At 49.9% G+C, this 14,882-nt stretch overlaps 1 protein-coding gene across 1 annotated transcript in view; it reads left to right on the forward strand.

The window, feature by feature from the left end:
* Nucleotides 1-13,313, forward strand: part of SDHC (succinate dehydrogenase complex subunit C) — a 32,843-nt gene extending 19,530 nt beyond the window's left edge. The window contains exons 5-6 of the mRNA XM_044266739.1: nucleotides 8,873-9,036; nucleotides 12,472-13,313. Of these exons, the coding sequence (XP_044122674.1) occupies nucleotides 8,873-9,036; nucleotides 12,472-12,576 (269 nt within the window). The 3' untranslated portion in view covers nucleotides 12,577-13,313. The remainder of the gene's footprint in view (nucleotides 1-8,872; nucleotides 9,037-12,471) is intronic.
* The last annotated feature ends 1,569 nt before the right edge of the window (nucleotides 13,314-14,882 follow it).

Genomic DNA, 14,882 nt, shown 5'->3' on the forward strand with positions numbered 1-14,882 from the left:
TTAGTGAAAGAGAACTTTATAAGGGCACCTGGGTGGTTCCGTTGGTTAAGCATCTGACTCTTGACTTTGGCTCAAGTCACCGTCTCAGGGTTGTGAGAGGGAGCCCCACATCAGGCTCTGTGCTGAGTGTGGAGTCTGCTTGAGATTCTCTCTCTCCCCCTTGGCACCTCCCCTTCTTAAAAAAAAAAGAAAAAGAACTTTATAAACAGTCCTTTAGGGGTGCCTGGGTGGCCTAGTGGGTTAAACCTCTGCCTTTGGCTCAGGTCATGATCTCAGGGTCCTGGGATCAAGCCCCTCACCGGGCTTTCTGCTCAGCGGGGAGCCTGCTTCCTCCTCTCTCTCTTGTGATCTCTTTCTGCTTGTGATCTCTCTCTCTCTCTCTCTCTCTGTCAAATAAATAAATAAAATCTTTAAAAAAAAGAGAACAGTCCTTTAAAACATGGAAAGAGATGGCCAGTAACGTTCTTCTTTACTTGGGAGCTGTAGGGATTAAAAAACTCATGATTTTACCTGGTGACCAATGGTGTAATAGTCTAGATAGAACCCGGTGACCACCTTGAGAACAGCAGGGGGCTGAGCTGCACTGAGTGAAGCTGGGGGGGTGGGCAGTGACCAAGATGTGCCGTCATACAACAGTAAAAACACAGGGGCACCTGGGTGGCTCAGTGGGTTAAAGCCTCTGCCTTCAGCTCAGATCATGATCCCAGGGTCCTGGGATCGAGCCCCACATCAGACCCTCTGCTCAGCAGGGAGCCTGCTTCCCCTCCTCTCTCTCTGCCTGCCTCTCTGCCTGCTTGTGATCTCTGTCTGTCAAATAAAATAAATAAAATCTTAAAAAAAAAAAACAAAACAACAGTAAAAGCACAGTTGGTTGCTAATGGAAGGTGTTTTAGAGGAACACAGCTATAAATGAAGTATACAGTGACCTCGAGTGGGTGTAAGGATGGTTCTGAATGTTTTGGTTGGTTGTAAAAAACAGGTCAGTTTAGAGAATCAGCCCTTCAGTGAGAGATGGCCCGGATGCATAGCCAGACCTGCTCAGGCAGTCAGCTGCTTTTCTAGAAAAGCCACGGGCCTTACAGATTTATAAAGGAATTAATGGAACTCCAGAATGACTGCTTTTTCTTCTGGGCTTGTCATGAGATGGGACATTAGTCACTGCTTCTCGAATGTGTTAGAAATCCTGGTCATCAAGGCAATGGGGAGGAAACGAACTTTGGAGTGAGGCAGGTCTGGGTTCAGTTCCCACTCTGTCACTAAGCAGCTAAGCAGCTGCTAGATGCTCCCTTCCTTTTCTGCTTGTGAGAATGCCTAGTTAGGACTGTGAGGGCTACACACGAGATCTAAAGTTCTGGCTACAAATCTGAGCCCTTCCTCAGGTTTGCTGATTTGCTAGACCAGCTCAGCACAACTCAGGACAACAATTGACTCACATTTACTGATTTTGTAAATGAAGCCTGGAACTCAGGACAGCCAAATGCAAGAGAAATGTAGGGCAAGGGAGAGGGGGGAGAGGGAGGCTGTCCGTGGAGCTTCCGTGCCGTTTCTGGTGTTAAGTAACACCCGAATGCAGCTGAGTAAATACGAAGATCTAATTGGTCTTATTTATTGTTCAGAATGGGCAGCAGCCCATCTAGCGAGGAGGGAGATGCTTTGCTGAGCTAAACAAAAGAAGTTTTTGAAGATAGAGAGAAGGCTTAAGGACAACAACAAAAAACAGGGGCACCTGGCTGGCTCAGTCATACAGCTCTTGATCTTGGGGTTGTGAGTTCAAGGCCCATGTTGGATGTAGTGATTAGTGAAAATCTTTTAAAAAAGAAAGAGGGAAGAAAAGAAGGAAAGAAAGGAATTTATTAGCAAGGAATGCATTGTTTAGGCAGCGCTGTCCAAAGGGGAGTGGAAGGTGTATGTCAGGACATGTCCTAGTGTTGAGCAGGAAGTCCGTGGTGACCGGTTAAAGGTCGCACTCCTGCAGAGCTGAAACTGCAGTTAGGTGAGGCATTAAGTTAGGTTTGCTGATGTGGCCTGGGCGTCAGCAGGTGAGGCCTGTGGTTTCTTTTACCACCACCCTGTCGGCACCTTGGTATGTTCAACACTCGAGAGCTGTCCAAACCCTGTCATTCGGGGGTTTTACGGCGGTTTCCTCATCTAGGCACATTGCTTAAATCATTGAGGCACTGATGGTTAGCCAGATCACTGGCCGCTAGCGGGTATCTGGGGGGTGGGGACGAGGAGGAGGAGCTGCTTCCTCAGTCGTGCCTTGGTCTCTTTGGCAACAGGCCCCCTCCTGAAGCCATCCAGAGGGCCCCAGCCCCCAGTCATCCCAAGAGCATACCAGGGGTACCCCTGATCACTCTAGAGGTTCTGTAGGTTTCAGGATCTGTGTGCCAGGAGCTGGGAAAAAAGACCAAATACCTATTTCTTACTGTATCACATTGTTGAACAAGGAATATCAATCAGTTAATTCAATCAAAAGTGACCAAGGCTTTCCTCATTACAAGTGAAAAATATCTGAGAGGAAACCAAATATGCAATTCTTTTTTTTTTTTTTTTTTTAAGATTTTATTTATTTATTTATTTGACAGAGAGAAATCACAAGTAGATGGAGAGGCAGGCAGAGAGAGAGAGAGGGAAGCAGAGTCCCCCGCTGGGCAGGGAGCCCGATGCGGGACTCGATCCCAGGACCCTGAGATCATGACCTGAGCCGAAGGCAGCGGCTTAACCCCAGGCGCCCTTTTATTTTTTAAGATTTTTCAAATATGCAATTCTTAAACTCTGCTCTGATGTCTAGGCTACAGGGAAGCAGGCAGTACAACCTCTTACAGCCTCAGCGCCCAAGCAGGGTCCCTTGAACAGCTAAACAGTGTAAATGGGGACCCAGAGCCACTGAAGCCGTCCCATCGAATTGCCAAGACAAATCAAATGGTGCTTTTGCCTGGCTGCCAGCACGGGCTGCAGCCTCCCCACAGACGAGTGCTGTGCACGCAGCACGGGCAGGGGTCGGGAAGTCCTGCGGCCGCTTCCGGGAGCCGCCATCGCTCTGACGCTTCTTCCCTGCAAGCCCCTGCGGTGTCCCTGCAAGTCGATGAAAACGTGTGAAAGAGCCTCCGTGGGGCTGTCCAAGTGGTGATTAAACCTGGGGTGACGGCGCCCGCTTGCTCTCTTAGCTGGAGTGTCCTCACACTGATCCCATCGTGTGAAGCCGCGCCTGTGGCTGCCCTGCAGTCTGGGCGCCGGGGGAGGTACGTTCCTGCCCCGAGAGGAGGAAGACAGTGCCGAGACACATTTTCTCCTCTGGGGACCGTCAGTCTTGCCAAGCCGTGTCATCTTGGTAATGCGAGGACGGAGCTGTCGCACTTTTGAAGCAGGAGAGGCTGAGAGCGAGGTTTTCAACTGCAAACGATCACACATGTTCTGGGTGTTACAGAATTAAATATTCCAGAAATATACATCGTAATCGCTACGGGGCCTGTATCAGGAACTTCATCTCTAGTACTTAATTCTCACGGTCCGAACGAGGCGTTGATTATAAGCAGAAGAGGAAGTGAGGAGACCGTAGCTGGTCAGTGACAGGAGTGGGACCTGAACTCGCGTCGCCTTTCCCCGGGAGCGGCGCGCTCGCCACCTTCCGCCCGGCCGCAGCGACCAGGAGTCCTGACGCGCACACAGCGCAGCACACCTGAGAAGCAGTGACTAGTGGCCCATCTCGTGAAAAGCTCAGAAGATCAAAACAGCCACTTCGGAGTTCCGCTGGTTACTGTATAAGTCTGTATGGAGGCCTTCAGCTTTTCTAGAAGGGAAGCTGACTGCCTGAGCCGCAGGCTGGCCTGTGCGTTCACGCGGGCTCTCACTGAAGGGCCGAGTCCTCAGCCCAGCCCGTGTGGAACAGGAAATGATGTTGCTGATCCAGTCCATCGCGCAGGGTCGGATGTGTTGTTCTGTATCCAATGGTGTATACACATCTCATTAGTAAATAATTGTGGTTATTTAAGAGTGAAGTTTTAAAAATTTTTTTCTATTATGTGGATGATTTTTTTTTTCCAATGGCTACTCAGTTGTTAGGACATAAATACTTGAGTTGCTTGAATTGAATTAAGAAACAAAACTGCCAGGTGTTTTTTTTGGCTTAGGGGTACCCTGAGAAAAAAAATAACTGAAAACACAGAGGCACCAAACTAGCCGAACTGAGCTAGTTTGAGATTTGGGGAAAAGAGGACCTGAGAGGATCCGGGATCTTCGGCAGTCTGGACAGATAGGAGGTTCGGGGGCCCCTCCACTGTTCTTTGAATTTCAGGGCAAACCCGCAGCTCCGAACCTTCAAGAGCCACACGAGGGCCTTAGCTGACCAGACAGACTCAGCGCCGATCTGCCCCTGACGTCACAGCAGTCAGACCGCTGAGTCCCAGGGAAGGCTGTTCACAGCAACACCCGCCCCTCGAAGACCAGACTGGTGGGGCTGCCTCGTCTTAGAATGACAACACCCACTCTTTAGGATCACCTTCTAGAGTCAAAACTAGTAGAAATCCCAGGATGTGACCAGCAGCATCTTCAGCTTTTGCTTCTATGGATGTTAAGGAATTTCATCAGTTAGTTAAATCAAAAGCAAACCACTATCTCAAAAATAAATCAGATGTGCTTGACACCTTGCCGCTACACCAGTTTTTTCAAGAGACTCAACAATTTTGAGTGAGAAGTTTATAGGTGCTTATGACAAAAGTGTGGTGTTAGTGGAAAGAATCTGAGTTTGTGTGTTCGAATCCCAGCCCACTCACTTAATGCTCAGTGAACTCGGATTCACTTCTTAATGTTTCTGAACCTCATTTGTTCTCCTGTTTGTGAACAAAATTAGCTGCTACTAACTTTTCAGATTGTTAAGAAGATTAAATAATTATGTAAAATTTAAGTAAATGGGGGCTTTAGCAATAAACATTTGAAATAGGCGTTATTTTTCTGACGGGTTGGGTACTTAAAAATATAAAATGACAGTGTCTCTGGTTGTATGTGAAATGGTTGGCTCGGAGCAACGGCATTACGGGGACTTCCCTAAACCATACATTTCTGTAATGCCTAGTTCTTTGCAGTGTTTTTGTAACCAGAAAAGATAAATGGCTCTGGGAGGTCAAGGAGATCTGGGGATCATTACACAAGCTCCAGGCCAGATGTAATTAGACGAGAGACCGTACTGGCTGGCCGCCTCTGCTCTTTCCAAAAAGGCCCTACATAACACTTCTGGCACCAAATGCCCGTTTTTCCCATTAGCAGCTCTTCCAGCTCTCCAGACACCAGCTGGCCCCCTCCAGTGCGGCGCTGACGCGCACGGCTCAGAGTTAGGAGGGACCCCGCAGGCTGAGGGCGCGGCCCCGCGAGATGGGCCCCCCTGCCGTCTGGGTCCCAGGTCCCACGTGGCCAGCTGTGCTTCTTGACCCAGTAGCGTCGAGGACCCGCTTTGTGGTGCTCTCTGTGCAGTGCCGGGCTTCCAGCGGTGAGGAGCCGTGGCCCCACCGCACAGGTTGCCCCAGGCACACCTCAGACTTCACTCATCGCTTGCATGCAGGGAACCCTCCGATCTGGGTCTTTCAGCCAGAGCCCGGCTAGCTTTAGGCCATCAGCCAGCTGCTGACTGCGTCTCCTCACGTGCTGTTCCCGGGGCGCCTCCAACCCACGGAGCGCTCAGCTGATCGACATCAGTCCCTGGGCTGTGTCCTCAGATGAAAACCGAAACTACAGCAGCCTGCATTTTCTTCGCTCGCTGTGCAGCTTCTGGGCATTATCTAGTCAGTAGCCCCTGCAAACCACCATCCTTGACTTACCTCTTTTACCCCACGTCCCCAAATTTTGCCACATGTTCCATTCTTCATTCTCCCTGTCACTGTCGGGTCGAGCCATCACCTTCATCCGCAGCGTCCTAATCCGACTTCCTGCCTCCACTGACCCCTCATCTACGCCCTGTTGCTGCCAAGTTGACCTTTTCAAAGGGTGTATCTGTCCGTATCACTGTCCAGTTTGAAGCTGGTAAGGATTTATCCGTCCCGTTAGGGATGGCAGTATTTGACCCAAGTAACCATCCCTCCTGAGGCCACGGCAGGTCACTGCTTCCATATATGATACAGACTACGAATCCATCCCACTGTAACACCTTTAAAAAAAATTTCAGGTACGCAGTATATTGATTTGACAACTGTATTCTTTACTGAGGGCTCAGGATAAGTGAAGTCACCACATGTCACCATACAGTGACATTACAGTATGACCAACTGTGTTCCCTGTGCTGTACTTTTCATCTCTGTGCTTTGCTTATTTCACAACTGAAAGTTCGGACGTCTTAATCCCGTTTTTGTATTTCTGCTGTGACCCCTCCCACCCCCTCCCCCGCAGCCATGAGTTTGTTCTCCGCGTGTGAGAGCCCACTTACTTGTTCAGTGTCTTAGAGTCCACATGTAAGGGAAATCACTCGGTATTGATCCTTTTCTTTTCTTTTCTTTTAAGATTTTATTTATTTTTGAGAAACAATACCAGCAAAGGTGTTGTGGGGGGGAGGGGCAGACCTGAGCAGGGAGCCTTCTGTGGGAGTCAGTTCCAGGACCCTGGAATCGACCTGGGTGGAGGCAGATGCTTGACCCACTGAGCCACCCAGGCACCCCCCCTCGTCTTCTAGCTGAGTGACTTCACGTAGCGTAATTCCCGCTCGGCCCGTCCGTGTGCTTGCAGATGGCCGGATCTCTCTCTCAATGCCTGAGTGATACGCTGCCGGGTACAGCTGCCACATCTTCCTTGTCCGTCCACCTGCTGATGGACACTTGGGCTGCTTCCCTATCTTCCATTGTAAATAATGTTGCCAGAAACATAGGGGATTAAGTGCTTTTGTTGTTTCTTCGTGTGTGTGTGTGTGTTTGTTTTTAGTAATCTCTACACCCAGTATGGGGCTTGAACTCACGACCCTGAGATCAAGAGTCCTGCTCCTCCAGTTGACTCAGGCAGGCGCCCCGAATTAGTATTTTTGTTTTCTTTGGGTAAATACCCGGTAGTGGAACTAACTGGATCCTGTGGTATTTCTGTTTTTAATTTTTTGAGGAACCTCCATACCGTTTCCCACAGGGTTTGCACCAATTTACATTCCCGTCACTGGTGTACAAGGGGTCACGTTCTTGCCAGCACTTGGTGTTTCTTCTCTTTTTGATACTAGCCATCCTGACCGGTGTGAGATGATAATACTGGGTTTGAGTTGCATTTCCCTGGTGATCGGTGATACTGCGCATCTCTTCATGTATGTGCTGGCTGTCTGTGCGGCGTACTGGACACTAGGCAGGCGTTATTAATTGATGCGGGTCGGGACTGAGATGAACTGTGTTTGGCCCCAGGATGAAATCTGTCGTCCTTGACTGGCAGGATTCAGTTTAAACTCTGCCGTCTAGCATATGAGGCCCACTTTGATGTATCCTGCCACCCCACTTCTCTGCCCCCTCATCTCTTTTCTCAGAACTTGACGTAAGCACGCCGCTGAGAAAAAGCTTTCCAGGACCCTCTCCCCCTCCCGTCAGGTGGGTTTTGATTGTTGTGTGGGTTCCCGAGCGCCGCACGCACACAGAGGCCTTTGTCACAGTGCTAGCCGCTCCTGCACCTTACCTTGGGCTGCAGGCTGCTTTACTTGTGTCTCCCCGACTAAACCATAAGCTCCTTTTTTGTTTTAAAGATTTTATTTATTTATTTGAGAGAGAGAGAGCGCGAGATAGGGAGGGTCAGAGGGAGAAGAGCCCGATGCGGGGTTCGATTCTGGGACTCCGGGATCATGACCTGAGCCGAAGGCAGACGCTCAACCCACGGAGCCCCTAGGCTCTTTCTTCGTGGTTTGGATTCGCGTTTCCCTAATGGCTAGTGGTGTCGAGCATCCTTTCACGTGCTTGTTGGCCATTTATTTATCTGTGTTTGGAGAGAGACCTATTTAGATCCTTCGTCCATTTTTCAGTTGGGTAGTCATTTCAGTACTGACTTGTAAGAGTCTTTAATGTATTCTGGATACAGGTCCCTTACGTCCAGACATATGATCTGCAAATATTTTCTCTCTCCCTGTGTTGTGTTTTTACTTTTTTTCTCTAGCTAGAGCATAGTTGGCGCACAGCGTCCCGTCGCTTTCGGGTGTGCCATGTGCCGGCTGAGCTCCTCTGCGTCGTGCTGTGCTCAGCACAGTGTCCGCTGCCGGCTGTCCCGTGCGCGCTTACGCTGCCATCGACAGCATCCCCTGTGCTGTGCCTGGCACTCACCTTTTCACGTTTTTAGTGGCATTGTTTGCAGCACAAAAAGTCTTAATGTCGGTAAAGTCCAATTTCTTTTGTCATGATGGCTTCGGCCCCAAACCTAAGAAGCCGATGCCTAATCTCGGGGCGCGCAGATGGACTCCCGTGGTTTCTTCGCAGCATTTTAGTGATTCAGCTGTTACGTTTAGGTCTTTGATCCATTTTGCGTTACATTGTGTGTGTGTGTGTGTGTGTGTGTGTGTGTGGTGTAGAGATTTAAAATTCTTTCTCAGTCTTTACCTCGGTCTTTAGGCTGAGCATACTGATCTTACTTTTTCTGAGGAGTTACAATGTAAGTTCCAGTCAGAAGGCGACTTGGGCGGCGGCCGGCGGAGCCTCTGCAGAGAGCAGCGCGGAGAGGAGGGACGTTGCGCTGCCGTGCGCGGCGGGTTCGGGAGGTTAGGGTCAGGACCAAGCACCTGCTCGCGCTGCAGACGTGAACATGGGTTTCCGTCTTCCCCATTTCACAATGGGTCAGAATCGCACGGGGCCCCAGGGCCTGACAGAGAACCCAGTTCTTTGTGTCCCAGTAGTGCTGGCTGCCGGACAGCTCTAATGCCCTTACTTGCTTCTCTCCTCAGGTGTCTCTCTCTTCGGCTTGTCGGCCCTGTTGATCCCTGGGAACTTTGAGTCTCATTTGGAGCTTGTGAAGTCCCTGTGTCTGGGGCCATCACTGATCTACACGGCCAAGTTTGCGCTGGTCTTCCCTCTCATGTATCACACCTGGAATGGGATCCGACACTTGGTACGTTAATGGTTTATACATCTTCTGGGTGAGGGGAGTGTAGGGGAGTGTAGGAGTCTCCTGCGTCGCCTGGGCTCAGTGCCAGCCCAGAAGGTCGTTGTCTGGACTCTGCTAGGGCTTCCAGGGCAGAGCTCAGCCGCCCCCGCGCGCACGCCGTGGTAGCGCTGCCGGGGATCCCGCCGAGCTCCGGGTGTTGGCCTGGCAGGCACTGCGGGTCTCCGTGTGAGCGCTTCCATTTTTATGAGGCGTGTTGCTGAGAGAGGCCGCTGAAGCCAGGCCGCCCGAGGACACAGAAGGCAGGCTTACTAGATGATTAATTGGTACCTACCGTGTGTCAGGTTCCTGTCTAGACCCTGGGTCTTCAGTTCTGAGCTAGATGGTTGCTCCTTTCAGTCTGGCGTTCCTACCAACCCGGGGCCACCGGTCCAGCTGGACTCAAATTATTAATTTAATTATTAATTCTAATGTTAACTTCTGTTACCTTGACTTGGGATTACGTGAACTGGATTTGGGTTTTGTTGAGCTCTTGGAGAGAATGGGGCCAACTCTAACAGAATCTAGGTACCGAAGATCCCAGATTTTAATACTGGGGTTAGAAATCTTTTTATGGCCTGAAAACTGTCCGTGCTGCCTCCTACAGGACTTTACTCCTCTCTCTCTCTTTTTAAAAAAATTTTGTTACCGTTTTTTAAATTTATTTATTTGAGAGAGAGAGAGCCCATGCATGTGTAGTCAGGGCATGTGTGAGCCAGGGAGGAGCAGAGGGAGAGGGCCATGCAGACCGCTGAGCGCGGAGCCCAACTTGGGGCTCGATCCCAAGGCGCTGAGATTCTGACCCAAGCCGAAACCAAGAGTTGGACACTTAACGCACTGAGCCTCCCAGGAGCCCCTCCTTCTCTCTCTCTCTTTTTTTAGATTTTATTTATTCATTAGAGCACACACACACACACGAGAGACAGAGAGAGAGAGAAAAAAAGAGTGGGAGAAGGGGCAGGGGGAGAGGGAGAGACAGACTCCCCACTGAGCAGGGAGCCCTATGTGGGACTCGATCCGAGGACCCTGGGATCATGACCTGAACTGAAGGCAAAGACTTAACGAACTGAGGCATTTAAAGCTGAATCATGCCTGCCCCAGGTCAGAGATCAGACCCTCTCCAGCATTTTAAGATTTCATGTTTTGTGATCTCTCTACCTTTTGTCTTGCTTTGTTTCCCAGGAAGACGGTAAAGATTCCATTCTTTCTTTTTCTTTTTTAAAGATTTCTTACTTATTTATTTGACAGAGAGAGATCACAAGTAGGTAGAGAGGCAGCAGAGAGAGGGGGGGGGAAGCAGGCTCCCTGCTGAGCAGAGAGCCCGATGCGGGGCTCGATCCCAGGATCCTGAGATCATGACCTGAGCCGAAGCCAGAGGCTTAACCCACTGAGCCACCCAGGCGCCCCGATTCCATTCTTTCTTATCTTCCACTTCCTTCCTAACCTGAGTCATCTGTCAGGTGGGTACTCCTGCCTTAATCTGACCTTTGTAATTTCCCCATCAGAATCTGGAGACCAGCACCTTTTGAATTTCAGTCTGGTCCAGTAGCTTAATGGAATCGGAAACGTGAGAGACTAAATGACCTATTTAATTAAGTGTATCTATCCCCTGTGCCCTGGGGCAGTGTTCCGTTTGATTCACAGGGACTTCGCCTCCCTCCAGGAGGGGACGGAGAAGGAGAGCATTTCCATTAATGACTTCTTATTCCACAGAACAAATCTCCCTAGTGAAAAGCAGCTGATCAGCTTCCTCTGGTCACATCCGGACTCTAGCCGGCTTGCCTTGCCGCATATTTGCTTTTGTCTCAGTATGTGGGGAGGGAAAGGGAAGAGGTTTTGCAAAATCTAAGGGCTCAGTCAAGGTTTTTCTGCCTCGGTTCTCCCCTAATGGTAATCTCTTTGAGAGAAGTGAGGAGCCTAAAGGCTTTTCTTAAGCCCCTAAATCTGCTTTTGTTTTTTCTTGTAGCAAGTACTGGCTCTGGGTGTGGGACAGGACTTGCTCTAGGAGCTTCATAGTTGCCTTCCCAGAAGATCTCCTGGGGATAGGGGAGTGGAACCGATAGGAGTGATGGGGGTGGGCAGGGACAGGGCCTCTGGCGTTCTAGAGAGTATATCCCCCCTCCCTGGCACCGCCAGCCAGTAGGACTCGGGGTTTTTTTGGTAAAACACCATGCTTGTATAAGCAAGACAGCTCTGTGTGGCATCTGCTTGACTCCTAATCTGATCTAGGTGGAGGCTTGATTCTCCACCCGCACCCCCTCCCCGCCCCCACCCGGGCTCGCTCTGACTTTCCCCTTAAGTACTCCTCATTCGGTTTAACATTCACAGTGTGGGCGTTTGTGTTACCCTGGGGCAGTCAAGTGTGGAAAGTGTAGCACCTAAAAATTCTACCTTTGCCCTAGGAGAGCTTTTAGGGACGTGGAGTATAATGGGAGTATAATACATTAGTATCCCTGCGTGACAGGAGAGGCTCCATCAGTGTTTTTAAAACCCTGGTTTTTGATGGAGTGGGTAGAAAATCAATTTACTGGGTTGTTGCCAACAAAACCAGAAATTTAGGGGCTCCTGGCTGACTCAGTCGGTGGAGAGCACAACTTGACCTTGAGGTCAAGGGTTAAAGCCCCACACTGGGCATAGAGCGTACTTTAAAAAAACAAACAAACAAAAACACCACCAGAAATGTAATAGCAGACAGTATATAGAATGCAGCACACGTAGTAATGGTAAATACTGCTTATTCTTTCATGAACTTTTGCTGTGAATACACTGGCAAACAAAATTAAGAAATAGTGTTCTTGATCCGGTGGTGTTTTTTAGGAATTCTAGGTCTGTGACTGGACGTTACTTCTCAAAGGCCGGGGCGGGGCGGCGGGGGGGGCTGTTGTTGGGGGGTTGATTCTCCGATGGACTGCATCTAAGAAACTGTGACTCTTCCTACATCCCTGTTCTGGAGCTTCACGGTGTGTGTTAATCAGTTGTTTCAAAAGCCTCGCAGTAAAATGTCTACTAGATTTATTCAGCATGGAACTTTTCTCCCCCATGCAACACCTTTTAGCATTCTGAGGAACTAGTTTGTGGAGAAACAATTTGGGAAACACTGATTCGGTTTTGTTGTCATGAGGGAACATTTAACCTCTTTAGTCTGGAAGCTTTTGTAATGCGGGCTGTATTTTGTACCTAGGCCTTTTCTGTCCCTGGGACAACTGGGTGGTAGGTTCCAGACGTAGGGTTTTGAGAAACATGGGGCCCAGGAGAAGTGCTTTTGCCTTGGAACTGGGCCGGGGGAGTTGCCTGTTCTTGAGATGGAACCACTTTCTCGGAAGGGAGAGTACCTAGGGCCCTGATTGCTGAAATTCTTTCTCCTTTTTTTTTTTTTTTTTCCACCTCTTCTTTTTTGTGCAGGTATGGGACCTAGGGAAAGGCCTGAAGATTCCCCAGCTGTACCAGTCCGGAGTGGCTGTCTTGGTTCTTACTGTGTTGACCTCTGCAGGGCTGGCCGCCATGTGAAGAGCCGAAGTTCCCAGCATTTTCTTCCCCTAAATGATTCCCTGACCTGCCTTCCTGTTTGTCACTCATCTCCAGCCAAGACAAAGTTGTCCTGATTTCCTTAGACCCTCTGTGCTTGCACATCCCCTTGGAGCTCAGTGGTGGTAGAGTACCTCCGAGAAGCAGAGCAGTGGGAAAGGGTCCAGTTTCCTCCCTTGTTGCTAAAGATGGAATGACTCAAAACTTCCCTTTTCCTGCCCCCAGCTTGCAGCCTACTCTGGGCCTGGAAGCCGTCATTCTCTCTCCGTATCGGGCCTTGATTTGTGCGGACAGTCAGCTCCTTCTCCCCAAGACAGTGGAAACAATGCCAGCTCTGTGGCCTCTGCCATGGGGACTGGGAGTGGGGCTTTGGGTGCCACTGCCTGTGGGTTGCTGGCTTAAAGGACAGTTCTGTTCATTGGTCAGAGCCCGGGGTCTTCAGCACCCACACAGTGTGACTGAAAGAGGGGAGTGGGGGTGGGGGAGTCCGCCTGTCCCAGCCCCCGGGAGGTAAAGAGGGTCGATTGGCTCTTAAAGCAGGTGCTTTGGGGAGAAGATATCTAGCTTTTAGTGCAAAAGGAAGGTCCAGGAAATTACAATGAACATATTAAGGGTTATTTTTCCCCCCTACATTTCTGGAAAAACAAGCCTCTTTTCTAATCCAAATTCATGTGACATCTGTTTCCGAAACTGAATTAAAATACTCATTTTGTCTTTGACTCTCCTTGAAATCGAGAAAACCAAGAGAATGGCGTTTGGGGTGGAGCCAGTTTCCTCCCTCTCCCTCTGGTCTCAGGCATTTGCATCCCCCAATCTGACCTTTCTGAGGAGGGAAACAGCTTGTCCTGCGGCTGACCACTGGGACCATGTTTAGAGAATCGAATGCAAGTAGCCAGAGACAGAAGAGCATGAGAAGCCGCAGAGAAGGAAGGAGTGAGAGAGAGGAGGTTAAGCCTGTGGAAGCTTTGCATTATCACGGGCTCCAGAATCCCCCTGAGAACTGTTCATAAACCTCAGGGGCCAGTTCAGCAAATGGTCCAGTAAGGGAGCCAGAGGACCGGTGGACGTGGCAGCAAAGGGCTGATGAGCGAAGTCCGAGGGTGGGAGAGAACAGAGCGCGGAGATAAGAGAGGAGGGGTCACTGAAGACCTGCCAAAATTCATAATTTCACGGGAAAGCTCGCTGCCTATAAAGTCCGTGGGGGCCGGCCGTCTGGATCTCTGACTCCTTCGGCAGGAGTGCGGTTTGGTAGTCTTTGGAAACTCAGGGGTAGCAGACCTCTCTTTCTGAGTTGTTGGCCAGCCGGTTAGAGCTGCGGGTTGGAGAGGAGGAACAGTGACCGTAATTGGGGGCAGTTGGACAGGAAGATGTCACTGAAGCGAAGACAGCGGGGACCTCCCGCCCCAGCGGTCTTCCTCCCTGCTCCCGAGTAGTCTTCTGCTTCACGTGACAATCACTTCCCCCTTCTTGCTGGAGGAGCCCTTAGCCTTCCTCCAGCTTAAACCCTACATCTTCTCTAGTTGACTGTGGGGTGGGAGACCAGTGTTCATGAGGGAACATTCTGGCCTTAGAGCTGGGGGCGGGGCTTGGCAAGGCATAACACTGAGCAGCAGCGCCAGGAAGACCGCGGAATAGGAGGGTGTGAGCAGCTGTTGGAAGCTGGGAAGGGCATAGGGAACATCGTACCTTTTCTGGGTGGCTCCTTACCATTTGGGTGCTTGGGACTGGCGTACAAGGGTCCTCATGTTTGTTATTTTGCCCTAAATTTCTACTTACCATCTCTCTCTGTTTTTTCTTCTCTGACCTCCAGTCACTTCTGTAGATCTTTTATCAAACTATGTATATCCTTTTGCTGGAGTTTTACTTCTATAACTCTGTCTAGTTTGTCTTCCCCTGTGTTCTGTCATCAGATGCGAAGTCGTAGCCAAGGAGAGTGTCTTCTACTCTGGCTTCCCTTCCCTTCTCTTCCCCTGTCTTCTCCAGACATGCATGTGTGTGCTCTACTAAACAATCATATTTCAGACTTAGAAGTTTTAGTTGTGTGTGCTTAGGATGAAAAATGAGGGGCTGGGGGTAAGAGGCTGCTTCTTTGAGGTTTCTTTTGCTACAGTTCGGACCAACTTCCTCTTGGTCACTTTTGGAGGAGAGCTGACTTAGTCCTTGTAAAAATGTGTTCTGCCTGAAGCACCGCCATGTTCTTTTCCCTGCTCTATTTCCCCCAACCCGCCTTCTAGTCGTGGGATACAAGAAGCAGCCATAACAGAAGGAAAAAACATCCAAGTCCGTAA

This window comes from Neovison vison, chromosome 10, assembly GCF_020171115.1.
Source record: "Neovison vison isolate M4711 chromosome 10, ASM_NN_V1, whole genome shotgun sequence".
Taxonomy (NCBI): Eukaryota; Metazoa; Chordata; class Mammalia; order Carnivora; family Mustelidae; genus Neogale; species Neogale vison.